General features: G+C 33.3%; 5 protein-coding genes across 14 annotated transcripts; 2 read left to right on the forward strand and 3 right to left on the reverse strand.

Moving 5' to 3' along the window:
• Positions 1-531: 531 nt before the first annotated feature.
• LOC105130155 (uncharacterized) lies at positions 532-4,904 on the reverse strand. The gene is made up of 8 exons (XM_011032523.1): positions 4,639-4,904; positions 4,027-4,139; positions 3,323-3,401; positions 3,016-3,044; positions 2,237-2,330; positions 1,792-1,881; positions 1,506-1,692; positions 532-1,138 (listed from the first exon to the last, which is right to left on the reverse strand). The coding sequence occupies exons 1-8, from the start codon at positions 4,780-4,782 to the stop codon at positions 690-692; spliced, it is 1,185 nt and encodes a 394-aa protein (XP_011030825.1). The 5' UTR covers positions 4,783-4,904; the 3' UTR covers positions 532-689.
• A 4,545-nt stretch (positions 4,905-9,449) lies between these two features.
• Positions 9,450-12,601, forward strand: LOC105130156 (septum-promoting GTP-binding protein 1-like). Its single transcript, XM_011032524.1, has 6 exons — positions 9,450-10,065; positions 10,207-10,327; positions 10,496-10,592; positions 10,697-10,736; positions 11,276-11,359; positions 11,953-12,601. Exons 1-6 carry the CDS (start codon positions 9,736-9,738, stop codon positions 12,115-12,117), a joined length of 837 nt encoding a protein of 278 aa, XP_011030826.1. The 5' UTR covers positions 9,450-9,735; the 3' UTR covers positions 12,118-12,601.
• A 1,108-nt stretch (positions 12,602-13,709) lies between these two features.
• On the reverse strand, positions 13,710-16,435 carry LOC105130158 (putative F-box/LRR-repeat protein At1g56400). The gene is made up of 3 exons (XM_011032525.1): positions 15,518-16,435; positions 14,236-14,409; positions 13,710-14,118 (listed from the first exon to the last, which is right to left on the reverse strand). Exons 1-3 carry the CDS (start codon positions 16,433-16,435, stop codon positions 13,819-13,821), a joined length of 1,392 nt encoding a protein of 463 aa, XP_011030827.1. The 3' UTR covers positions 13,710-13,818.
• A 1,174-nt stretch (positions 16,436-17,609) lies between these two features.
• On the reverse strand, positions 17,610-21,595 carry LOC105130159 (uncharacterized). Of its 10 annotated transcripts, XR_843196.1 has the most exons (5): positions 21,028-21,595; positions 20,650-20,707; positions 19,988-20,080; positions 19,290-19,350; positions 17,610-17,994 (listed from the first exon to the last, which is right to left on the reverse strand). XR_843196.1 is itself a non-coding variant. In XM_011032528.1 (4 exons), the coding sequence occupies exons 1-4, from the start codon at positions 21,216-21,218 to the stop codon at positions 17,945-17,947; spliced, it is 405 nt and encodes a 134-aa protein (XP_011030830.1). In that variant the 5' UTR covers positions 21,219-21,595; the 3' UTR covers positions 17,610-17,944. The 10 variants fall into 10 exon arrangements, 4 of the variants coding, with proteins under 4 accessions (XP_011030830.1, XP_011030832.1, XP_011030829.1 ...); XM_011032528.1 differs by lacking the exon at positions 19,988-20,080 and having other exon boundaries at positions 20,650-20,752; XR_843192.1 differs by having other exon boundaries at positions 17,614-19,350.
• A 3,689-nt stretch (positions 21,596-25,284) lies between these two features.
• Positions 25,285-27,908, forward strand: LOC105130160 (tryptophan synthase beta chain 1-like). The gene is made up of 4 exons (XM_011032531.1): positions 25,285-25,746; positions 26,372-27,171; positions 27,266-27,360; positions 27,556-27,908. The coding sequence occupies exons 1-4, from the start codon at positions 25,399-25,401 to the stop codon at positions 27,729-27,731; spliced, it is 1,419 nt and encodes a 472-aa protein (XP_011030833.1). The 5' UTR covers positions 25,285-25,398; the 3' UTR covers positions 27,732-27,908.
• Positions 27,909-27,917: the final 9 nt, after the last annotated feature.

Consider the following 27,917-nt stretch of genomic DNA (forward strand, 5'->3'; position numbering starts at 1 on the left):
ATTTAGAGAAAATAATTATAATTTTTTTAAAAAATAAATATTAATTGATTTGTAATTATCATTGAATTTGGTTCTACTTTCAATCAAAATGGCTTAAAATGAGCTACTAGTAATTTGTAATACAGATACAAACATTCAAATTTAATAAATGCAGGCATAATCATAGAAAGTGTTATGAAAAGTGATCAATTTGAAAATTAAAAACTAATAAATCTAAACTAGTTGCACAAAACCCTAGAACTATTTTGATCAAGCAATTATAACCTCTTATTGATCACGCAAAGTAAAATTAAATTTGCAGGAATGGTAAGTGAGTGGAACAAGACTAGTTTTACGCCTACCTATCAGTGAATTGGATGGATGATCCAAAACTATTTTGATCCCAATTTTCTTTAAAATAATAGGCACAGAAAACCTTGATACATGAAATTATATTATATGATATCATCATTTGTTTTATGGAATCACTTTAACAAGCTTTCAATTATACTGATCTGATTTCCATAAAAAAAAAAAAATCTCGTGGAATCATGACAGAATTTAGCTCGCCTTATTTATTCTTTTTTTTTTCTAGTTATATTCCATGGAAATAGTGTAAGAAATATTTTCCGACAGAATCTTAGCAAAAAGCAAGACTGTAAAATACATCTTACAATCTAGACAATTATCTATTTGATTCGTTTTTAACATCAAAATAGAATCTGTTTGGGATTACCACCAGCGAGCACATTAGAAATGGAGTCATCCTTGATACTAGTGTCTTCAATTTCCTTGAAATGAGGAACTTCTATATGTGAAGTTGGAGTTGTAGGTTTTTTGACAGAGACGAAGGCTGTTGTTGAGGGTGCAGGTCTTTTTACCGAGACAAAAGCCACTTGCCTTGCTCCATATTGTGGTGTCAAAACTTTTGAGCTTGGAGGCGAGCTTGATTTTGCAGCAAGGCTATCTTCTGGAGGGAGTTGCTTGCGAGGAGATTCTGAAATGATTGGATTGTCTCCCCATTCAACATCACCTTCAACTTGATTCCCATGCTCACTACTCTCAACAGAAGGGCCTGAAAACAAGTGCTGCTTATCTTCACAGGAATCTTCTTTGGCCGTGTGATCATCATCAGCCTTCTCGAAATCAGAATCACTGTCTGCAACAGACCTTTTTGACATTAGTGAGTCAACATGGCCCAACACACCCAAACAACTATTTACCAGAGTTAAAATTGGCCAGGACGGTAACGAATCCTGAGACTTATATTATCGTATATGGATTTCCAGTTCATAGATTCGGTTATATGAAGATTGATTGATGCCTCTGTGCAGGAGCATAATTATAAATCCATCATTCACAAACAGGGATGTTATTAAATTGTGTGGAATCTGTGGCCGAAAAGATACATAAAGAAAATTGACCACAGGGTGGCCACTGGGGAGGGGGATGGGAATATGTTGGAAAGTGTAGGGCAACAGAAATGGAAAGAAACCGAAACAAGAACTTGCCCTGAATATTGTTACCTCCTAGAAAAGACTCGATAGTCCAATAACGTGGAACTGACTTTTCAATAGAACTATCTCCAAGACCTCCATCTTGAACTTTTACATCTATTTTGTGTGTTTTCTCAACCAAAACAAACTTGTCTGTCTTCCACACACACTCCAGAGTGACAAACTCCTCATTTGTTGGATAGTACTCCCTGAACACCTGCATCAATTTGTGAAGAAACTAAAATTTAAGAAAAGGTACACCAAGGAAAATGTTTTGTCCCAAAGAACATGCAGAGAAAATAAGAATTTGACCAACCTCAAGTCCTTCCTGTGTTATTTTTACAGATTGCTTCTCTTGGGATAGAGAGGAGACCATGTTGAATACTGAAACAACATCAAGCAATATCTGTTGAAGCAAACCACAAAGATTTTCATAAGCAGCGGCATAAACTTCATGCTCCCGTTAAACACATAGAGATGCTTTCTTTGTGCTTTAGGTTATCTAATCATTACTTTCACAATAACAATCCTAACAAGACTCAATTTGTAATGCGCTTCTGTTTCTAATGAAAGCCAGTCCATTTTCTACTGGGTATCAGTTTCCAAATATCAGAAAGGCATACTATGCATATTGATCGGAATTTTCAAGAATATCCATATATGTGACATCATAGCTTTTTTATGCTGTAAACTAACACACTTGGCTCACACTACAATATTTCGAACTTCAAGCAGTTTCTGGAAACAGATAGGCAACTTACTTGCTGAACCAAAACTCGAAGACGTGCAAGCAAAGCCAAAATTGTCAGAGAAAATCCCATAAAAAAAGAACGTGCCAGTAGAGTAGATATATCACTGCACCATAGTCAAGGGAATGATCCAACAAAATAAAAAGAACAAACCAGGCAGCCTGCCTTTTACATAGTAGTCTCAAGAAATCAAAGACCCAAATAATTGAGATACATTAAAGGTAGTAAAACTAGAAAGGGAAACTCGTGGTTTCTTAGAAATCTAGAAATAGAAAAACATATGTTAAAACCTGAAATTACAGAGAAAAAGCAAGGAGAACAAATAAAAGAGTGGTGAAGAGCAGGCAAGGTAGAGTACAAGCTTTAAAGTAGATTCCTATTTACAAGAATGCAAACAGATAATGAAGCTCATAGGATTGCAAATGAAACTATTTCAACAAATATGACAAAAACGCCTATGGATATGCCAACATGAATTATATGTTTGCTCGTGTTTATGTTTGTTCATTGCAAGTGCACCAGAGAGTGCATGGGAGCATGTGTGTATACAACCACATATCATTCAGCATGATATGTGGAAAAAACTTTTGCAAATATGCAAAGATAGTCATTGCCATTACTTGAATCAGGAACACATGTAGGACGGCAGAGTAATTATTCTAATTACTGCATGCTTGAAATACCAAATTAATGTGACCAAGTAGATAAAGCAGAGATAAAAAAAAAAAAAAAAACCACTGATTAGGACAATAAAATTAGCTATACATTAACCAACAGGACAAAAAGGATACGTAGCTGCTTTCAGCATTGGCTCCACTATCTGCAACAAACATTGAGAATATACATTTTAGCTCTGCACTGTATCCACGTGTAATTGTGAAAAGCCTCAATAATACTTTCTAATCTATGAGGCAGATTTTTGTCGTCTCCAAATGGTCATGATTAAAAAGTAATACCCTAGATGCAAAAGAGATGTGCTGGAGATAGATCAAAATGTCCTTGCTTTTATAGAGAGATGAAAAGAATATTAACTGCAGGATATCTGGAAGAAAGTAAGTGAGATCAGAACAAAGCAAAACAAAAACCATAGTTATGTACCTGTGACAGTAAGCGTGCAGCTCCTAGAAGTCGCTCCATAAAATTGGGTGTTCCAGAGTCACATTTTCTCCACTTCAAACTGTAACAAATGAAATAACAACAAATCCTAAAAATATTACCCACAAGGAAAAACCTAAAGATATTCATGTTGTATAACAAATAACTCTAATCCAATTCAACCACCAATGCAATGTCCAGGTTCGGCAAATGATAGATATGTTTGTGTTACAACACAAACCTCCATTAGATTGAACGTGAGGGAGCTACCGTCCTTGCTACTAGTTTTATATTCAACATAATTTCACAGAGGCCTAAGGATGCTCATTGTTCCTTGTGAATGGGTAAAGATAGAAGTTAATACAACACTCGCTACTCTCCTAGTTAATATTAACAATATCATAACATTCATGAATTAAAGAACAACTATTATTTCAAAGGTAGCCAGAATGAGACATGTCTCGATATCATATACAAATTGTATCCGGAAGAGCATAACAAACTTAATCAACAAAATTTTGCTTTCCTGAACAAAACACTACCTACAGTAAAGAAAAGCATAACATCAATCTCCATCCTCTTTCTGTAGTGCTTCGAAATAATTTTCCTCTCTGTGCATCATGTGATTCACATCTTGACAAAGTGTAAGCTTGCACAATTGAATCCATAAAGAACAACTGAATATTTGAAAAAGTAAAATAATGTACCTTTCTAACAGATGAACCTTTTGTCTAGGTTTCCTTCCAGAAATAACATGGAAGCAAGAACCCACTATCTCCTCCAACTTGATAGATTGCAAAAGTCTCAAATCCCTCCTCACCTAGTATCTCAAGCAAAAAAATAGACATATAAACAATGTGAGCTCATAATTTTTTTAAAAAAAATTGAAAATTGCCAGAAAAATACAGCATACTACAGAATCTAAATATAGAGATGCAAATGAAACACCACCAAACTTGACAGTGATAGCTACTAGACCCCAAAGGGGCTCCACTTCTCTTCAAATTTGATGTCCAAAAAGAGGCAAGAAACCCAAAATTTTCTTGTTCTTCTATCCATCGCTAGCCTCATAAATGTAAGAAAATTCAAATAGAGACTCAAAATTCAAAGACCCCAATAAGTTCAACCGAAACAAGCTTGTTTCTTTCCGAGTAAAAGCAATACAGAACAAAAAAGTACAAAGCTTTCTCCTTTAATACAGAACAAAAAAGTATAAAGCTCTCTCCTTTCTTTCTCAGTTTTCTCAGAAACCAAACAAAACCCAGAAACCTAATCAACAAAAGAACACTTAAACCTCAACAAGTCTAGCAATTACTTACCTTTAGTAGATACTGAAAATAAGAGCATCTTCTATGCTGGTTCTTATTTTTGTACACCATTCTCTCCAACACCCTACATTCTGCTTGAAGCTGCACCAGAAACGAGTTCAATCTCTCCTCCAGGGTTTCAATTTCAGATCCCATATTTAGATTTTTCTATTTCGTCATAAATTTATCCATAAATTGTTATTTCAGAGTTTCTGTTAATTACGTGGGTTTTAGGGTTCCAGGGTTTTACAAGGTGGGCAAATACGAGGTGCAGTTTTTTTCTTATTTTAGTACTGCTTTGACAGTATTGTGTTTTGGAAATGCATTTGAAAAATTGAAAAGTTTTTTATTTTATTTTATTTTATTTTAATATATATTTTATGTTTTTATACCATTTTTATAAGTTAATATAAAATAATTTCTAAAAATAAAAAAATATTATTTTAATATTTTTTGGAATATTATGTGGTTCAACCATTTTTTTTATAAATTTTAATTAATTAATTATTTAATTAATTTAATACCATTTTTTTTATAAATTTTAATTAATTTATTTAATTATTTAATTTATTTACATATTATTTTGAAAATAATAGGTTAATATTAAAAAATAAAAAATAATATTTTAATATATTTAAAAATAAAAAAAATATCATGAAAACTAATGTCACACGTCACCTTAGTTCAGTTTGGTAATAAGGATTGGACACGTGGTAAAATAATCTCGGAAAAGCTTAATTGGGCTCTTAATTAGCTGATTCATGACCCAGACCAGAGCCCATTTAACATCCACTTTGTAATTTGCAATTTTGCATCGTAAAATTTGGACATTTTGAGCATAGCTGTCTTAACTGATCTAATCTACGTGGAGGAAAATGCCTTAGGTTGTCAAGTCAATTCATGATTATTAACTTAATTATTTTATTAAAATGATACTATTTTATTTTATTAAAAAAATTAAGTTTATCTAGCTAAATTAATTAAATTATGAATCAACCGAATCAAGTCGACCAAATTTGACTGAATTTTATATGTTTTTAATTCAGCTTAAAACTTTAATTTTATATCATAATGTAAAAAATTAATGCAATTAAAATTGATGTAACAAGCTAATTTTAAAACTCAGTAATTTCTTATATTAACCTAATAAATTGATGTAACAAACTATTGATTTTAGTATTAATGCAATTAATTTTCTTGAATTAAAAATAAAAAAATTATTTTAATATATTTTCAGAATAAAATTAATTTTAAAAAATATTATACACAAACCACAATATTAAACACCCACTAAAACATAATATTGTGAGGCATTTAATTAGTTAATCCATAAACTGTCAATTAAAATATCTCCTTCATCATGATTTACACGGAAACATTCTATATATTATCCTAGCCTATGCACCTTGACTATTAGTTTTCAAGCATCCAAGCCCTCTCAAGTCGTGAGAGAAGATAATTATCCTCTTTTAATTCTGGAAAGAAAATCCAAGTTAACAAAATGATTGAAAACAAGCACAGTTCTTACAAGTTAAGAGAATGACTTTTGTCCTAAGCCTCCATGACATAATATATATACATATATAAAATATAATATGCTTGTTGGGTAGTGTTAGATCCTCTTAATCATCATGAGTGGGGATTAGGTTTACGACTAAATTAAGAGATATTTTGGATGATAAACACTAATTGTTCTTTCTTGCCATTAATTTTTTCTCAACATGATTGGTAATTAGGTCATTGTCAAGCTCTAACAAACCTTGAAAGCTATGGAGAAAGCTTTGCTTTCTCTTCTTGACTGACCACCGGCCTCTCAGCCTTTGGATTTTTTTCTTCTTCAACACGATCTTAGGATATGATCCACGAGTGTTAGGGAAATGACATTGTAGCTAGCATTAACTTTTCTAACGAGGTTGCTACAATTATCAATGTCCTCTAGCTACCACCAAAATTCATTGTATTTGGCTCGAGTTTTGAAGAAATGAAGAGAATCTAACATTACTTACAGGATTTTGTTCACAAATTACATGAATTTGGTTCCCACTTGGCAATGGCTAACTTGCTCTCGAGAAAAGCCAAAAGCAAGGTTGATTTTGAGATGTAGAACGCTCTTTTCCTACTAACCCTAATTCCCATGAAGGTTTGGCAACAAAAACCCAAAAACGTGGGTTCAACACATGAAAGTTTGGCAGCAACAACCCAAAAACGTATTCAATCAACAGGGAATCAAGAAACCATACACCAATCATATATACTTGGTGTGATGTGATTCATAAATTTGTTGAAAAAAACACCTAATTAACCATCCATGCACGAGAGCCTTGACATTGCTACACACATGATATAGCTTGATAAGAACACAATACATTCTTTAATAATTGAAGTTTGGTGTTGCGTTTTCATATCCTAACCATCACCACCAATGGCCTATATATATATATAGAGAGAGAGAGAGCTAATAAATAGTATATGATCATAAGTAGTTTGGTGGTTCTAGTCAAGGTGGACCTCTAGCTAGGAGGTGGTGTACTCAACCACCAAGATCACAATATTTTAACTCATGGGCTACAACGCACACAGTTTAATTAATTAATTAATTAATAACACAATGTGTATATGTACAAAGATAATCATTAATGTAATATGCTCATGAAGATATTTTAGAGTTTTATATATCTCTCTCACCGTCCATGCAAAAACAATATAATCGAATTGCCAAATCCATGTTTTCAAGATATGCTAATATCTATTTACCATAAATGTTAAGCGTGCAAAATATAATTTTATTGTGTAATTCTGAATTAAAAAAACGATTTTTGGGGTTGTATTTTGTTAGTGTTTCTGAATAAAAAAAACAAATACAAAAAAGATATTTTCATGATAATTTTAAAATAAATTTTTATAAATGTATTTCCTAGAACTTTATTTGGAGATAATAACCTTTGTCCGAACCCACTAATCATTTACTAATAATATATATGATGCAAACACAACAATTAATATAAACATGAAGATTATTGTAGAATGAGACTAGGCAATGCTCAGCTATATAGGTAGAAAGTGTTTTTTATATATATAATTATTTTTTATTTTAAATTAATATATTTTAAATCATTTTTATATGTTAATATAAAAATAATTTTTTAAAAATTCAAAATAAAAAACATTTTATAAACCAATCACTACCAAACTTTTAAAAATACCCTTTAATAACCATGAACATTTTATAAACCAATCACTACCAAACTTTTAAAAATACCCTATAATAACCATGCCGTTGATTTGAGTGCTCAAGGTTGTGGTTTCGAAATCGAAATGGGACTCCATTGAAATTGTCGAAGGCGTAAGAGAGATGGATAACTTTTTTGGGGGGTTGCCTTTGTTCTTATCAACAAGGATGAGGAAAGTGGATTTTATATTCACTGGGATCGTGTGGGGGTATCCTTGGAAATCAATCAAACCATAGGGAAACCTTCTTTGGATGAGGTTGATTATGATCAAGACGAAGGTTCAGCCATTGACGGCCACTACCATCAACCTCTCTAGGGTTCCGTGTAAAATATTTTATGCGTCAAAAATATTCTTAATGTAAAATATTTTTCAATCCCAATCATAATTGTAATAATGATGATGATAATAATGATAATAATAATAATAATAAAATAATTATTATAATAATAAGATAATGATAACTTAAAAAAATATCGTGATAATAATAAAAAAATATTATAGTGAGATGATTATAATAATAATAAAATATAAAATGTTATAGTGATAATTAAAAAGAGAGAGGAGGAGAATAGTGATATGTTTGCGATAGTAAAGTAGATGGCTGGGTTGGTGATTGAAATAGTTAGATGATATTATAAGTAAATTATTATTTATAAAATATTTTATGAATTGAAAATATTTTTTAGTAAATAAATTGAGTTTGAAAATTAACTATAAAATATTTTATATTAATTAATTTTTCTGTAAAATATTTTATAGGAAATAAATATAAAAAAAAATTTATATGAAAAATATTTTTAAAAAAATGTGAAATACTTTACTCTAAACAAATGAACCCGAGGAGAAGTATTTGTTTTTGTTTTTTCTTAATTATATCCTTGTGGCTTTGGTGAAAGAGAAAGGGGTTTTTTTTTTTGGGTGAAACATTGAGCATGATGGTAAGAGCAGCATTTGCTCTATATTCCGAAAGGCTTGAAGCCCCATGATCTACATCCACCGATCAAAGGGCAACGTATTATTTATTTTTAAAAACTAAATAAAAGATAAAAAATAATATTTAAAAAAAAACCTCCAACATCATTTTTGTTCATTAGTTCATGGAGATTCTTGTCTCACAAATTAGAACCCTAATTGATATATTCAAACTAATGTGATTATTCCATCATTTCAATTAATTAACTTATTTAAAATAATAATTTTTTAAAAAATTTAAAAATTAATTTTGTTATATCTTAATAAGTTTGAATAAATTAATATCCAAAATAACTCTGAAAAAAAACCCTAACCCTAATTGGTTTTTAATTTAACATATTATTCTGGATCAAATTTAATAATTACTGTTAATTACCTTAAAAAAAAAATATTCCATGAAAGAAAATTGAACTAAGAAGTTCCCCAAAAATTGTCTCACACCATTCCTAAATGTATCAGCATTACACCCCATGATACCTCCTAAATTATTATAACTTGGAAGCATCGCATCCTTCAATCTATATTTCTTATGCACCGGAAGGTGCCTGTGCCCCGTCTATACTGCCAAAAGTTTTATATGCCTCCAAACTTTATTTTATCCCTCCACCCATATTCCACAAGTTCCCCAAAATACCCTTTTCCTTAAATGACCAAAACACCCTTCTTGCCCCAGAGCCAAAGACAGCAGTATTGACCCTGATGCTCACAGCTCCCCCTTCCACCACGTAAAACCCAAGAGGCCGGCATTTTGGACTGTTTTGGCATCCACAAAATACCGGTCAACTGTCTCTCCCATGCTACAAAGACACCTTCTTCAACTTTGGTCAGTTGAAAAGAAAAAGAAATGCCATACAACATTAACAGTAGCAAGTACTATGAAAAAGCCTGAAGCAAAGTTCCATTTTTATGGCCGAGGTCGTTCATGAAAAGATGACACAGCTTTGTCGAGAGGTTGTTCATGTAAACAACATCAAGTGGAACATTCTTGAACGAGTATCAGTGTTCAAGCAGTTTTTTCAATTCATTTGGGACAGGATTCTTGCTTGCTCTATAGGCAAGCCTGTGAGGTACCGGAGGTTAGCTCGCCGGCCGTATTCTCCACCACCGGAGGCCATGGAAGCCGGTGTGGAGTCGTTAGAAACTGCAAGTTGTAGTGGGTTCAACGCGGATTCGGATTTAGTCCGTTTGAAGATTAGCTTGTTGGGTGATTGCCAAATTGGTAAAACAAGCTTTATGGTAAGCTTATATGACCTTTTCTTTTCCTTCCTTTTCCTTTTTGAGTCATGGATAGCTATTTAGCTTGACTAGTAATGCTTCTGTGTTGATTATTTCTTTCTTCTCTTTTTTTTTTTTTCATTTTGTTTTTTAAATATGAAGATCAAGTATGTGGGAGATGAGCAGAAGAAGAAATGCTTGGGGATGACAGGATTGAATTTGATGGACAAAACCTTATTTGTTCAAGGAGCAAGGATTTCATTTAGTATATGGGATGTAGCAGGTATTTTATAATCATCTAAACAGTTTTTTTAAGGTGATTTTAATTAGGCTTAAGAAATGGGTTTTTTTTTAATTAGTTTTCTTATTTCTTTTTAATTAGGCTTAAGAAATGGGTTTTTGTTAATTAATTAATTAATTAATTTTTTATTTCTTTGTTACATGTATGTAGGTGATAGCAGGTCAATTGATCATGTTCCAATTGCATGCAAAGATGCAGTGGCAATATTGTTCATGTTTGATCTTACCAGTCGCTGTACTCTTAACAGGTTAGCAACATGTCCCTTTCCTTTAATGCGAAAAAATAAAAATTAGGCATTGTCAGACTTTGTTAAGCATATAATTAATTAATTTGTCATGGCTTAATTTGCAGTGTGGTTGAATGGTATGGTCAGGCAAGAAAATGGAATCAGGTACCAATTGAACAGTTCCTCTTCCAGTAACTAGCTCCTTTCTATACTAGCAATTGATTCTATTAATCTTTTTGAAATGATGGTCATTAAGTGCCTCATTATAAACGATAATTCAAATTTAGAGGATTAAGTTCAGCAACATTATTGTGACCTTAATTAATCTTAATCAGTTAATCATCATATATACTGATGTTAATTCAGTTTGTAATTAGCCTGGAAAAGGATCGTTGATGTCAATTGAATTCCTGAACCATAAAGCTGCAGCTAGTTCAAAGAATGATCTGTAACAGTGTATGATTTTACCAAAACCGATTAAAGAGTGGAGCCCCAAGATTAATGATGGTTTCTTTGTACATGAGCTTCATAACATCTTGTGTTTGCTTTATTGGTTTGATTTAATGGGGTCTGCATCGCTGAATCACATAGTTTGACACTTTTTCTTAATAGAGAGTGGAGCCCTAGATTTAATAATAGACCAAACTGTTTTAATGTGCATGGTCTTATATCTCAAAGCTTCTTTTTGTGTTTTCTGTTTGCAGACAGCAATTCCTATACTAATAGGGACCAAATTTGATGATTTTGTCCAACTTCCACCGAATTTGCAGTGGACAATAGTGACCCAGGTAATTAACTGGCAATCTTAAACCAATTGATTGATCTGTTCAAATTAATGAAGCTCATGTGGATCATACCAGAAAATTTTGGCATTTTTCATGCTTCCATGCACCATCTAAATCAAATTCTGGGAGTAATTCTTTTACTTTTGAAGCTTGAAGGTTATTTTAAGATAAATGTGCTCCTCCAAGACGAAGGAGTACTAAATGGACTAGTAATGCTACCCAAAACTGTAAAATTCATGTATCATTTCTGCAGCATAAGCTTGTTCATGCATTTTCAGTTCATCCCTCATGATTTAGGACATAATTTTCATGAATGTGACATCCCATTGATGAGACTGTGAATTCGAGGAATGATGATGTGGGGATGACTGAAAAGAAACTTGAGTCCTAGTTTGTCAAATTCTGGGAAAAAAAAGGAGAAGAAATTCTGGAGGAATTGACATCTCCTTGTCTTTCCGTGTTGAAAAAATAAGCACAAGGGGCCACATGTTTCATTGAAGTTGAATTTTAATTAAGACTGGAAAGAACTTTGTTTAAAGAGTATTTATATCTGCATTATGATTGTCAAATTTAACACAATGTGTGCTGAACTACAGGCAAGGGCATATGCGAAGGCAATGAAGGCAACCCTTTTCTTTTCAAGTGCTAAACATAACATAAATGTGAACAAGATCTTCAAATTTATCATGGCTAAACTCTTTAACTTGCCATGGACTGTAGAGAGAAACTTGACAATTGGAGAGCCCATTATTGACTTCTAAAGGTGTCCCTTCGGCACTGATCCTCGTGTACATAGCCGAAAGAGGGAAGAAGACTGAAACAGGATATAATAATTCAAGCCCAGAAGATTGATTCTAGAGACTTCTTTTTATTGTATGGTTCTCCTTGTTCTTTCTTTCTTTCTTTTTTTCCTAACTTCACACTGGATTGGAGATCGCAGATGTTACCAAGTGCATGGTAACTTAGTGTGTTTTTGTCTGCGTGGCCAACCACGTTTTAACCGATGTATATGATGCTTTTTGAGCGGTCAACTGCAGTTTGAAAGGCGGTTGGCCACGTAGAAAAACAGCCCTTAGAGTCGAGGGGCTATAGCAGTGGGTTTTCTTGATGCAAAAGATTAAGAAGAGGTGAAATATCTTCTTCTCTGTCCAATAGTCAAAACGATGTTTTTTCCTCGTATGTTCTTCCTTCAGGTTAGAGAAGGAATCATTGCTGCTTAAATTAATATAATTCTTCTTCAAGAAACTTGCCATACTGCTTCATGTCATTTTACAATTTTTGAACATTTATTCCAATTGTGCTTCAAAACACCACTCATTGTCAGCCCTCCCCCATACCTAGCCTATGGCCTCCAAGAAATCCATGCTTTCTGGAACCAACTATTATCTTACTAGATTTCTGTTCATGGTAATGAGGGTGAGATGAAGTGTGAACGAACCTTAGTCATCACTGGATCACTAAAGAACTATTCACTGATTTGTCAATAGCAACATCCTTTCTGCCAGCAAATCGTTGCAATATTCTGTCTGCCATTTGCTGAAGCAGTGAGGTAAGGACCATATTGACGCACAGAAAAATGGTTTCTCAGTTCTTGCATACAATATGCACAAATTCAAGACACAAACTCACACGATGATTACATTATACCAAGATCAGAACCAACCATCATCTGAGGACAGTTCTCTGCAATCTAGAGTCTATCAAGCTATCAGCAAGCTCAGTTTTCATAACTTTCTTTCTCTTTTCCTTTCAATAAACTGACTTGAAAGGTAATTGAACCCCATTGTCTAACAAATACTGATGGCCCTAAAGGATGGCAGTAATGAGTTTCTTCAAGCAAAAGAAGAAAAAACTAGAAATACAAGGATAATATTCTCTTTCTTCTCTATTTCAAACTAATGTTTGCATTTCTCTGCCAAATAACTATACATGTTCTCTCCCCCTCAGGACCAGTTTGGGTGAATCATAATTTATTAAGAGCATTTTGAAGCCCATATTCATATTCTTACACATCAAGTAAAAATTTTACCATGACAATTAAATAAGACCTCCATCACTAGGATGAAGCCTTAGCCTCCCCCTAACAAGGTCAACAAAGCCTTCCATTTGTTAACAGAAACAAGGTCATAATATTTCCACAGTGCAATGTCTGAAGTCCTACTTACTCTTGAGGCTATATATTCTAAGTTTTCAGAACAAATTTTCTATGCATACAAATAATTCATGTGCAAAAACCTTCTCTCAATAATTTAAAGAATCTGTCAAATGCAATAAACCATCACTAAAAAGTACTCACCAAACCATCAACACATAGTTGTTCAATAAAAAGGAATATTCCATGAAAGTACAGATGAAAATGCAAGGTCCCTTCATCTTCAGAACAAAGTTCAGGGAATCATCACAAAGTTGCTAAATTTATTTCCATGTAGTTTCCAAAATGCAATAATGTTGGAAAGACTGGTCTATAAGACTGCTATACTTAAATTCCTCGATGCCTTGTTGAATTGCAAAACTTGCTGTGCTCTTTCCATATAGAACTCCCTAGTTTCGCCGTTACTGCCAGCTTCATTGGAGACATAAAGACTGAGTTCCTCCATTGCACGGCCGAAGCGGAGCAAGTATTTCAGCACATGTAGTTCATTCATCATGCCTTTAAATCCCTTCATGTTCACCGCCTTAAGAGTAGTAGTGACACACTCTTCAACTAGCAAGTCCATAGACCAAAATTCTTGAGGGTTAAATGGATAGGGAGCTCCGTATTCCTGAAACAAAGAGAAATGTAGTTTGGACAAAATGCTAATGGTTGGAGTTCAAGCTACTCGGTAAAACGTTATTGCGCAGCAGAGAGATTTTAACCAGATTTACCCAATAGCACTTACAGGGAAAATATTTGCAGGGCCAATGTCAATGGTAAGAATCTCTAGATGAGGACAGCTCCTTAGCATGAACCTGATACCACAAAATTCATTAATGTGCAGTGCTGTTTTGAGGATCAGATAGCGGACATCAATTGGAGCTTGCAAACCCAATGGTTCGTTTCCACTGGGAACAATCTGTCAGTGACCATCAACATAAAATAAAACGATGTTAATCCCAGATTTCATACACTCGACACCAGAAGTTAAAGAGGCCTACAAGCCAATTAAAATGCTATATTATTTACTGTAATTCGAGAGGCCATGGTGAATTGACTTGAAGGGTGAGACACATAGTGGCCAAAAACTTTTGGCAACAGTATATGTTGCCTTTGGATCTGTACAGCCCAGGATATGGCGACAAATGGGATCACGTAATAAAAATATTAGGTGGCAATTTGCAGTAGTTTTTGGCAACTTCATTGTCAATCACTGAAGTTAAGATTTAGTGACAGCATGAATAAAAATGTGTGAGAATAAGCTTTAATCTAATCTAAAGGACAATTTTAGCACAAAATCATATTAAATTTCCTCCACTTCTCCTTCTATATAAATTGGTGAAGTAGGTCGAAATTTATCCGCAAAAATTTTCCTTTATGGAAAATTAGGGTTTAATTTAATGCCTTTGATTGAAGTACTTAACAAGAAAGTGCTGATTGGACCAAGTCTTTTTACTATCATCTACAACAAATGGATGGAGCCATGGAGGAATCACATTATCTAATGTTAATTACGTTTGAAGAAAATTTGATAAAATCAAAAGGCTTGGAACTTAACTGATGATGGAGTAAAATGTTAGTGGCTAAAACCAAGGATTCCCTAAGATTAAATCAGAAAAATTGTAAGAACGAGAGAAAATAAACATTTGGCGATTTCTGATAAGTGGAATGGTTGCCTTTGAAAACTACAAGAGACCGAGTTTTGGAGTGAAAACAAATTGCCACCAACAGCTTTTGGCGACAATGTACGTTGCCTATAAGCATCTAAAACCCAGGATTGGCAGCATCAGGTGACATATCGCGACGATGCCCAGAATTGGATACGGCAATGTGCATCCCTAAATTAAGAATTTCGTCACAACATGTAAACGAAGCAGCTTAACATATGGCATGAGGTTATATCAGATCTACAAGTTCATTAAGACACGAGGTAAATCAATTTAAAGACTAGGAATATATGAAACTGACAAAATCTGTCTCGGCATGAGGCAACATAAAAGCAAAGGAAATCAAACAAGCTTTTGTACCTGTAAGAAGACGCTGCAAACTGTCAAAACTTGAGCAGCAAAAAGATCTTCTAAGAGATCACAAAGGAATAAACCAATTTCATCAAATGCAGTCTCCGTCCCAAAATCAAGTTCAGCCTTTACCAAATCGCTTTGATTCTCCAAAATAAATTCACCCACGTTTCCTGAGAACTTAAAGAATTGAAGTTTTGGTCCCTCAATTAATACGAAATCATCGGCAATATCACACTCCTCAATGACCAAGCTTTTTAGCCTCAAACCTGGCTTAGATATCTCAAAGCTCACCATGTCCCAACACTTCTTTAGACTCAAACTCTCTAACAATGGACAACTCTCCAATATAGCCAAAATAGATCCCATGTTTATTTTTATCCACCCTAGAGAAAGAGTCTTTAGCGCACAGAAATTAGAGAAGTTGGATACATCAAAACTGCACGAAAACAACTTCAAGGACTTGAGAGCCTGGCCATGTTCATAAACAGGCAAAGGCAATTCAAATGCTGCTTGATGATTCTCAAGTGCATGTTCTCTCCATGTCGGGTCAGAGAAATCTAGTCCTAATTCTCTCACGTTACGTGACGACGCGAACATGACAATATTTTGCATATCAGCAAGAAAATCCCCTGGCTTTGAACATGTGAGTCCAAGTGTTTTAATATCCTGTTGTGAATAGTTTGCAATAAACTGCCTCGCAAAGTTTATGAATACTTCTCTCTGAACTTTTTGATTCTCTTCAGGCTCATCAGATTTAACAAAGAAGTTCTCGTTAAACTGTATATGCATCGCATCACGCCAGATGTTAAGCCATTGTTTAGACAAAACAGATGTCCTACCAGCCTCTTTGAATGACAGAAAACCAGCAATGATTATGAGTAGAGAGCTTGGCAGATTTGAGATTCTGTCTATGTTTCTGTCCATGGTTATGAAGGGTTTTGTCTGTGAATTTGAAGAGGCAGTTGCAGTGGTTTTTTATAATGAAGAAATGCAGCTATTTTGCAGGCTGTTGGATTCCTGAGAAAGGTTGTGTCTATCTGTTCAGAAAACAAAAACAGACAGGGAAAACCACCCCTTAACTGGAAAATTAAGCAAGGATAATGAGATTAAAGAAAGGGGTTGGCAAAATGGGAGAGCATACAACCAAGAACTAAGTTTTGTGTTGCATCAAGAAGAAAAGTAAAAGATCTAATAACTTCTATGGACCTAGTTCTCAAAAAACAAAATACTAATGTACCTACATATTCTAGTGATTCAATCTCTCATAAATGGTAACTTCCAAAAATCACTAAAAATGCTCAATATATTACCAAATAAAGAAAGAAAGAAAAGAAGGCTATCATCGGCGCCTCATCGGCATTTCTTGGCGCCTCATCGGCACCTCTTGCATGCTGAGTTGGATGGTAAGGACTAGTGAAGAAAGTAAGAAATAGGTGTAGAACACCTCTGTAGGAGAATTTAAGAGTTACACTTGGTTATACACCACAATTCTCATCACCTTGCTGTAATCTTTTGTAATGACTTGCTGCAATCATTTCTAATGACTGCAAGAAATCAAAGACAAGAAACTAATTGTAGCCTCATTGGCATGGTAATGCTGGCTGCATTCCAAGTTTTGGAATTCTTGATTGAGTAGAATTAGAGAGCATTATTTCAATTGATGTAAATTTTTTTAGTTCTGCATCAAATTCTATACCAAAACATCAGAGCATTAAAAAAAAAATAAGATTATTGAATATGGAAGTTCATAATGGCAAATGAATAATGTGCCTGACACTCCGTGACTTCCTAGCCTTGGTCCGTTTTCTTGTATACATTCAAATTAGTCATAGGGCTAATAGCTATCCATCACGACGCCCACGCAAGAGCGGCAACATACGTCCCCAACCTTCCATATATTTTGCTCATTGACTCTCAGTTATTGTGATAGAATGAAGCGTTAGATGTAAATCAACACTTTCTATTTTGAAAGTAAGAAATTCTCTAAAATATCCCAGAGACAGATTTATTTAATATCTCTGTCAACCAAACAGGTTTTTGTCTCATTTTTTTTTTTCCTTTTATTTTAGAACACGAACCAACGCACAACTCACACAACTTTCAAATACAATCATCACTGATATTTTTGACAAATAAATAAACCTCGAGAGCGAATAACCATTCAATCAGATTAATTAGCCATACAAGGATCGAATACAACGGCCAGCTATGCAACACACATGACTGGAATGGCCACAGACCTCGATCAGCATAAAAACAACCATAAACAGACCAGTTCAAACCAATTGAGTTCTCGTATTTGATAATCCCTGGATGGGGAGAAATAAGCGCTCTTTAAGAGGTTTCCTACTCAGAATAAAAGTTCCATTGATAAACAAAATGTTGTTGATTCTCTGGCATGAGGATGTCAGAAAATCATACTGGAGAAGCCACTTAATGAACATCTCTATGCAGTGTTCTCGTGCAATTGTACATATTCACGGCTGAAAAAAAAGGACACGTAAATTATTTACAATGAGCAGGACAAGACCAGCATGGAAAAATCATTCAGGATTCTTCAATTATTCATGTCAATGTGAAGCATTTTCTGCAGTGGTCAAGAATAGAACAGACAAAACAAAATGTCAACTTTGCCATTGGAATTAGTTTCTAGAGTGAAACATATTCCCCTGGCAAATATACGCCACATACTATCTAGAAAAATACAAAAATCATCCATGTCAAATGTACAAGCATGTGCATGAAAATGGTACTAAGTGTTCCAAACAATTCTGAAGAATGAGATAGTGTTTCTAGCATCAAAATGCAACTTGGTAAGCATAGCATGTATTCGCTTCCCACTTTGTTTTCTGCAGAAGGAAACAAACAAAGTTTGATGTGTATAAATGGTTCAAAACAGAAGCTTGCCTACATACATGACATTCAGATAATTCAAAGTTTGCCTTCAAACAAACAAAGAGAGTTTTGGTGTACATAAATGGTTCAAAACAGAAGTTTCCGAGGTTTGCTTACAGTGATACGAGGAAATGAAAGTGTGATCCTTTATGCTCAGCATGCAAGGACAAAAGGAAAATTATACTTACAAAGGAGAAAAATGGCCAGGATTAATTGGAATAAGAGACCTGCATACTCAGACAAAGGTTTCAATAGAGTATAGACTCCATTTAAGCTATTTAAACTATAAGCCTCAAGGGATGAAAAAATCACATCCTCAACTTTTAGAATCAGGGAAAATGGTATGCAACTTAATTTCCCAAGAGCTTTTGCAGTACACAAAAAGACTGACCCAAATGCCCAAAGAGATGAACATGAAGAAATCACAGCCAAAACATACATTATTCAAATACCAAATAAAAGGAGACTACTTTAGCCAGTAAAATAACAGTGAAGAGGCAAAGAAACTTGAGTCATGATTCACACAATAACAAATAGAAGTTGCATTTTGATTGGTGGCCTACCAGCTATTACCAAATTTGATTGTATCCTTTTCAAATAGTTCATAATAGTGCTGAAGTTCAATGGGATTATCCAGGAATGCAGAAGAAATTTTACATTCAATTATAGCAATGAATACAAGAAAAGCTCAATTTATGGTAACTGGATATTATGAGATATTGTTCACATTAATGAGTTTTATTGGTGCTTCCAAGATCCATTATGTAAGGCCTGTCAATGAATGTGGAGAAGACAAAGTTAGACGTGGAGATATGGTAAATTCTCATCAATCTATGATAAGGGTCATGATACAGCCGATTCTTAACTTGATTTTTTAACATACCATCAGGCTGCTCCTTTTCTACTTGCCAAACAAACCAGAAACAAGAAATCACAAAAATGCCCTGAAACAACAAAGAAGAAAGATTAAACTGGTAATTTAAGATCTAATGGATTGAATAACAGCATGTTTCTTGCTACGAGATGGATGGTCTGTAGGAATATCTACGACCATCCTTTCTCTCCCATAAAGGTAACAGCTTTGACGGTGTATATAAAGGGGTTCTGTTTACCAATATGCTTGAGAAACATAAACATCACCCAGAGGGTAAGCTAACAAGTTTCTTCTGTAATCAGAGATTCCATTCTTAACAAGGGCTAGCCATAAAAGAAATAAATACAAAGTTAGTGTCAACAGTACCAAGTACAGAAAGGATCCCGTCAGAATGAAAAGAAATTGATTGACTACAGACCCCTTTCTGCTGAGGACTAAAGGTTGTCTACTCAATAAACAGAGTTGTTTTTGAAAATTGAAAAACTAGCCGGGGCAGAGCTAGAACTTTGAATGAGGGAGTGGGTGGGGGCATTATGAAAAAAAAAAATTGGGTAAACTTGAAAATTATATGAAAAAAAAACCGTACAGATAATACATAATTGTTTGGGGATGTTAAACTGAAATAAACCTTGAATTAAAGAATTTATGAATTTTACATTTCTCACAGAAACATGCATCTCAGATGAAGAAGAATCCCCAGAACTTACCATTCAGAGCCTCACCACCCTTAAAAACATAAAGTCTCCATCTTATATCAGGTTTCTTAGCATATGGGGGCTTGGTGAACAGCAATGTAATGCCTAGCAAATGGGGAAAATTTTTGGCATATGTGAAAATGAAAAAGAAAACTATGCAAAACATGTGTTAGTAAACTTTTCAAATCATGCACGAACCAAAGCAAGCAAGAAACAAAAAAAACAAAAAACATGTTTTGGTGCAATTTGTAATACTGCTTATAGAGATCAAATACACCATCAATCAAGAAGCCTTAAGTGCTCATGGCTAATTCTACCTCTTATAAGAATGTAATTTGAAAATGGATCACCTACATGTTGCTTAAGTTTCGCGTCACAAATGCAGTGAAACTTCCCTAACTATTTTTCAAATGACAAAATAACTGAGTCAATCTGCATCAATTCAACTAAAATGACCAGAAAAGATGCATTTATGTCAAAATGTGAATAAAGCAGTTGCATGACAAAAGGGTCTGCACCTAGATTAACTAACCAAAGATGTCAAAAAACTTATAACTTGCCATCATAATTGTATAAAAGAGGTGACAGAGAGAGGGGTTCAACAGAACTATCAAGTAGTGAAAGAAAATATTATTTGCTTCAGAGAAACTAAAAGGAATGCACATTTCACCCACCTCTGACTCTATTGATTTCAGAAGCGAGTTTTCCAGATAACTCAAAAGAAGATTGTTTCTGCAAGTTGTGATGAAAATCATCGTGATAATGAGTAATTTATCCCTAATCAAACAAAACCAAGCTTGAAACCCTTATAAACAACAAGCCCCTGATCAAAAAGCTAAAGAATATATCGAAACCCAATATACAAATCACATTTAGTTTCCAATTTATCAAATTGGCAATAGCTCAGAATGAAACACCACTAATTAGCCTTCATTTATCAGCAACATTGTAAAGAAAATAATTTTTAACCACAAACAACACAATAATAAGATAATTCAATAAAAAATAATGTTAAGACCAAAGTGTTTTTAGGAGTGGATATCAACAGACACCTCATTGCGGTCTCTTTCTCACTGAGGCGGTGGTGAGCGAGACCTATGCTTCCTCCTGTTCCGACGGTTTGATCCCAATGGAAAACCAGACCACCCCCCATGTCTTCCTCTAGAAGAAGACTCTCCTTCAACCTCTGACCTTCTCTCCTTCCCAGCTTCCCCATCTCCTCTCTCTCTGTGATTCCTTTCATATTCTTCTCTCACCCTTCTCGCTTCCCTTTTTCACATAATTCCTCTCGATCTCTCTATCCCTCGTTTTTTCACCCTCTTTCTCTGCATGGGCTCTCCTTAATATTTTCATTCTTGACGAAGGAGACCTCGTTCGAGTTGAATTTCTCTCTTTCTCTACTAGGGACCTGTCTTTTTGCGAGCTCCTGTCTCTCGCCGGTGCAGGAAGAGAACGAGATGAGACATCTCCCGTTTCCTTCTTCGGAGATTTATTATTTCGGCTTTACCGCTGTTTCTCTCACTCACTAAAGAAGCGTCTCTATCTCATCTCTATGAGAGCTTCTGTGTCGATGCCTGATTTTTCAATTTCAGTGGACTGAAGCACCAAGACACCGGATGTACTTGAAGTTTTTTTTAATTTTTTTATTTCCTGTATTAAAAATAAAAAAAAATTATTTTAAAATAAAAAAAATTAGAAAATAATATTTGCTATATTTTCTAACACATTCTAAAAATATATTTATTTTTACATTTCAAAAATATTTTTTTATATTTTAATTTATTTATAATTTTAAATTATTTTAATATATTTATATCAAAAATAAATTTTAAAAAAATATTATTTTTATATAAAAATACATTTTAAAAAATAACAATTACTGTAATTTTAATGAATTGTCATTGATTTTAATTTCATATATTATAATATTAAATCATACAAAAAATAACAATTACTGTAATTTTAATGAACTGTCATTTAATTTAATTATGATATTTAGAATATGAATAAAGTTAAATTATTTATGCAATCTTCATCATTTTACATTTAATTCAAAAATTATTTATTTTTATTATATAAAAATAAAATCTATAGATTTTTCTATGATAAATCATAATGCATAATATAATAAAAAAAAAGACAAGATTAATATGTATAATGTAAAAAATATTATGAACAAATGATTATATCATATTATGTGTTTTTAATAATAAAGATATTCTCGTATCAATTTTCATTGCACTATAAAACATTAACAACTTAAACTTTTTCTGATTATTTTCTTTTTAATTGTCATGTAAATTAGCTTAGATGTTTTTTTTTTCTGTCATGAAAATAATCTCTAGTTTACCGTTAATTAATTTCATCTATAATTACATTGATATATATTTTGACATAAAAAAATCATCAAGTTATATAACTTTTAGATGATATACATTAAAATTTATTTATAATTTTTTTTATCAGATATTATAAGTTTCTAACCAATATAAACGATTTATTAGTAACATTCTATTTAAAAACGAGTCTTTCAAGAAAAAATACCTATAAAACAAATAATATCATGTAAATAACATAAAAAATTATATCATCATAATTATTAATTAACTATAAAAAATTTTATCAGTGTTTCACTATAGCGCGGGCTATCATATATTATGAATGAATTTATTATGAATTGTACTGTTCTATACTATAACATAGATACCGTGCATTGTGAGTAAATTCACTATAAAATATACTATTTAGTGAGAACATGTGTGAGGCTATAGCCAATAGGTCTCAAGTCAGGCTAGAGGTGCACTCTCTACGATAGCGTCCATGTGATGCTTGGGCTCCTATCCAAAAGCTCGACACCCATAACACACACTTGGTGCTTGAGCACATGCCTCAATGTTGGGGTCATTTAAGCTGCCTGCCTTGTCTGGTGCTTGAGCACATGCCTCAATGTTGGGTATAACCCTGCACCTATATGACATTTAAGCTGCCTGCCTGGTTCTTGGGCACACCTCAGCACTCGCATGATACTTGGGCTGCACTGAGCATGTCCATGTTGTACCCCACTTTGACACACTTGGTGTTTGGATCTTGCTACTGAATCTAAAAAAAATGGGTTCGGCATCGTCATACAAGATCATTCGGGGTATAGACCCAATTGTAGATATTATTATTTGTTTTAGAAATATTTTTATTGTAATTGATATTATTAAAAAAATAATTAATGAATTTCAATGAAAATATTACTATTAATATTGAAACATATTATTATTTATATTATAAATTTTTATGGTGTTTTGTATAAAAATAAAAAGTGAACCCTTGGTTGTAGTGCTATTAAAAATATTCAATAATTCTATGTATTAGTATAAAAAATATTATAATTTTCTTTGTAAATATTAATATTTTTCTTAGAATACAAAGATTCATCTAAAACATATTATTATTTTAAGTATTCATATTAAAATATTATTATTATTCTTATAATTCAACATATTTGTATCAAAGATATTATTATGTGTGTTATAATATTATTCTTTTTATAAGAATTTAAATTTTTAATATAAAAATATTATTTCTAAGTATTCTTGTAATTAAAAATAGTATCAGTTGTGTCATGAATATTATTATTTTTCCTATAATTAAAAGTATTAATATTAAAACTATTATCTTTTGTGTTATAAATATTATTATTTTTATAATAATTAATATTATTGATAAAATAATTACTAAATTAGGAAAAAAATATTCTTGATATTAAAAACACTCATAAATTTGATTTGAAAGGTAAAACTAAAAATTACTATTATTATCACCACTACTATTATGATTATGATTATCATTAATAAATCTTTAAAAATTATTATTATTATTATTAAAAAAAAAACCACATGAGGACATGTAGCGCTTGGGTTGTTGCCCAGGGCAAGGTACATCTCCTACGTTGGGCGTGTCCATGCCCGCACTCCACCTGGACACACTTGGCGCTTGAATCATGCCACTAAATCAAAGGGAAATGGATCCAGTATCACGACCCACCCAATGTCAATGGATAGTGCGTAAAGATCTAATTTTAAATATTATTATTTATTTTAACAATATTATTATTTTTATAAGAATTCAAAATTTTAATAGAAAAAATATTATTATTTATGTTCTAAATATTCTTAGAATTAAAAATAATATTAGTTGTGTTATGAATATTATTATTTTCACAATAATCAAAAGTATTCATATTAAAAATATAATCTTTAGTGTTATAAATATTATTATTTTTATAATTATTAATATTACAAGTAAAATAATTAGTGAATTAGAAAAAAAATTATTTTTAATATTGAAAAACACTCATATATTTGATTTGAAATGTAAAACTAAAAATTATTATTCATATTATTATTATTTTTATTAATAAATTTTAAAAATTATTATTAAAAAAAAACCATGCAGAAACGCACGATTCTTGGGTTGTTGTCCAAAGGCTAAGTACACCCTCGACGCCCATATAGTGCTTAGGTCCTACTTCAATGTTGAGTAAATCATTGCGCTTATGTGGGGCTTGAATTGTTTGCTTGGAGGCTTGGCACCCCCCAACACGCATGTGGGACTTTGGTACACCAAGACATAAGTATCCTTGGACCTCGCATTCTACATAACTTAAAATGGTCTTGCATTATTAGTTGTACAGGACTCAAAATAAACTTGAATCCTACTAGTACAAAACTTACCAGCAGCGAGATCCATTTTTTTTTTTTAAATAAAGTGAACCCACGGTACATAACAGGCAACTTAACTTATTTTTATCTTAATTAAACAAAAAAAATCCTCATATCTATAATATCTTATAAACATATTAATTCTTTAATATCTCCTTGGTTTAATACATTCTTATTTTTTACTATAAATAAACTCCCCTGGATCTAAATCTTAAATGACTCAAACTAGAATTAATATATAATAATTTGAGTACAGTTATGTCAATTAAATTAATTATTATATTATCAGCTAAAATTAAATTTGTCTAGAATTTAAACTAATTTGATTTTAAAAATAAAAAAATAAATTACTGGTCAGAAATCCAACTTAATCAGCTATGAAAATTGATACAAAACTTAATTAACTTTTACTTGTTTAAAAAATAATTTTTAAAAAATAAAATTTATTATTTTAATATATTTTAAAATAAAAAACATTTTAAATACAAAGTCATTCTCCTTGTACCAAAACAGGAAAGATTTTAAAAGGTGATGCAGTATCCATAAGAGTCCACATCATCACCAAGACAAAATCATTGTACTCTGCTTTCTTATTCACCACATAAACTAACCCCGCCACGTGTACTTGTGCCCTAACTATAAAAATTCCTCGAATTCTCCAACTCCACATGCAATAAAAACCCATCAAAACCACAATCAATCAAATCCCTAATGGCAGCCACCGCATCCATAACCACCGCAGCAGCAGCCACCACCAAACCTAAGTCCTCTTCTTCTTCTCTCCTCAAGCCCTACTCTTCTTCCCAATTACCTATTAAATTCTCCAAATTTTCAACGTCTCGCGCACCTTCAAGATTTACAATTTCTTGCACTTTGGCCCGAGAGGCCGAGGTTAAAATGGAGGAAGTGGTGGATTCTGACCCTGCCCTATGGCAACGACCTGATTCTTTTGGTCGGTTTGGTAAATATGGCGGGAAATATGTACCTGAGACCCTTATGTATGCTCTCACTGAGCTTGAATCTGCTTTCTATTCCTTCAAGGATGATCCTGAATTTAAGGTATCTCTTCCTATCTATACAGACATCGGTCCCTGTGTATATATTGCGTTTCTGGGCTTATTTGATTTTGCTGAAAAAGAATGTTTATTTCATTTTGTTTTTTCGGTGCCTATAATATATAGAAAAGGTAAAGAATTTGCAAATTTGAAGCAATTGCTCATTGTTTCTGATGAATAAACATTGCAAGATTTTGAGTGGTTTCTCTTGCGTATATTATATTGCCCGTGCAGGCTTTAAGTGTCTGTAGTATTCTTGAAATGAAATACGATTTTGAGTTCTTAAAGTATTGAAATTTGGATGGAAGATGTATTGGAAAATGTTGGTTGATTAGGGATATAATGCAATGGTGCCATAATGACTTAATCGCGCTTGTATGGCAAGTGGTATCACCATGCATTGTTTTCCGGTCGGTTTATAAGTTTTTTTTCTTATGAAATTTATTTGAATTTTTTTTCCATTTTCGGTGCAATGGTATTACTGGATTTTTTTTTTCCATTGAGTAGTTAGTATAAAAGGATCTCACATAGTGAGAAAGGTTTTGTGCGTGCAAGAAAAAGGTATTTTTAGTCCCCTTGTTTCTATTAATTTGAATGAAATTTATGATCCAAATGTTTTTATATCGCAGAAAGAAATAAATGGAATTTTGAAGGATTATGTTGGAAGGGAAAATCCTCTTTATTTTGCTGAGCGGCTTACAGAGCATTATAAACGCCCTAGTGGTGAAGGGCCACATATTTATCTCAAGAGGGAAGATCTTAACCACACAGGTGCTCATAAGATTAACAATGCTGTTGGACAAGTCTTACTTGCAAAGCGTTTGGGAAAACAGCGCATAATTGCTGAAACTGGAGCTGGTCAGCACGGAGTTGCAACTGCTACAGTTTGTGCACGGTTTGGTTTGCCATGTGTTGTTTATATGGGAGAACACAATATGGAAAGACAAGCACTAAATGTTTTCAGGATGCGTCTTCTTGGGGCTGAGGTGAGAGGTGTTCATTCTGGTACTGCAACATTGAAAGATGCTACATCAGAAGCTATACGAGATTGGGTGACTAATGTGGAGACAACCCATTATATTTTGGGATCTGTTGCTGGCCCACATCCCTTTCCCATGATGGTGCGAGAGTTCCATAGGGTAATTGGTATAGAAACAAGAAAACAAGCATTGGAAAAATGGGGTGGGAAGCCAGATGTGCTGGTTGCGTGTGTTGGTGGCGGTTCGAATGCAATGGGACTCTTTGATGAATTTATTAAGGACAAGGATGTGAGATTGATCGGTGTGGAGGCTGCAGGTTTAGGCATAGATAGCGGCAAGCACGCTGCCACTCTGACCAAAGGAGAAGTAGGGGTGTTGCATGGAGCTATGAGCTATTTGTTACAAGATGACGATGGACAAATAATTGAGCCTCATTCAATTAGTGCAGGGTAAAACTTCTATTTGACCTATTTGTATTGGTTTAATGTGGCTCATATTATCACTTTCTTTCCTTTACTCTTACAATATTATTGTTTTGCATAGGTTGGACTACCCTGGAGTTGGACCCGAGCACAGTTTCCTGAAAGATAAAGGACGTGCTGAATACTATAGTGTCACAGATCAAGAAGCATTGGACGGTATGGAGATCCTATTAAGATTTTTTGTTTGCTCCATCTTCAGTCGTTCTTTTACATCTTTGACCTTTATTACTGCTTTCTAATTCCGTGTAAACACAAATTTCCTGATATAATTGGATTTCCTGTCATTGAGATGCAACTCAATTATAACATCCTTGCTCTCTTGTTAATTAGTTTTTTAACCTTCATGTGCAGCATTCAAGAGATTATCGCGATTAGAGGGCATAATTCCTGCTTTGGAGACATCACATGCACTGGCTTATTTAGAGAAGCTCTGCCCCACTCTCCCAGATGGAACAAAGGTTGTTCTTAACTGCAGTGGCAGAGGGGATAAAGATGTTCAAACTGCCATCAAGTATTTGGAGGTTTAATCGTGTTTGTGGTTTATTTACTTGATACAGAGGAATAATAGGTTAATGCTATCTTGGTTATGGAAATCCTCCAATTTTTTTTCCTTTTTTTCCCCTGCATGAAGAGTTTTGTTGTTGTCATATGTGTAGGACCGAACTCCGCTGTTAAATCAAGTTATGCATTTTTGTTTTCGTTTACTTGAAATA

The sequence above is a fragment of the Populus euphratica genome, unplaced genomic scaffold, assembly GCF_000495115.2.
Source record: "Populus euphratica unplaced genomic scaffold, PopEup_1.0 scaffold95.1, whole genome shotgun sequence".
Classification (NCBI taxonomy): Eukaryota; Viridiplantae; Streptophyta; class Magnoliopsida; order Malpighiales; family Salicaceae; genus Populus; species Populus euphratica.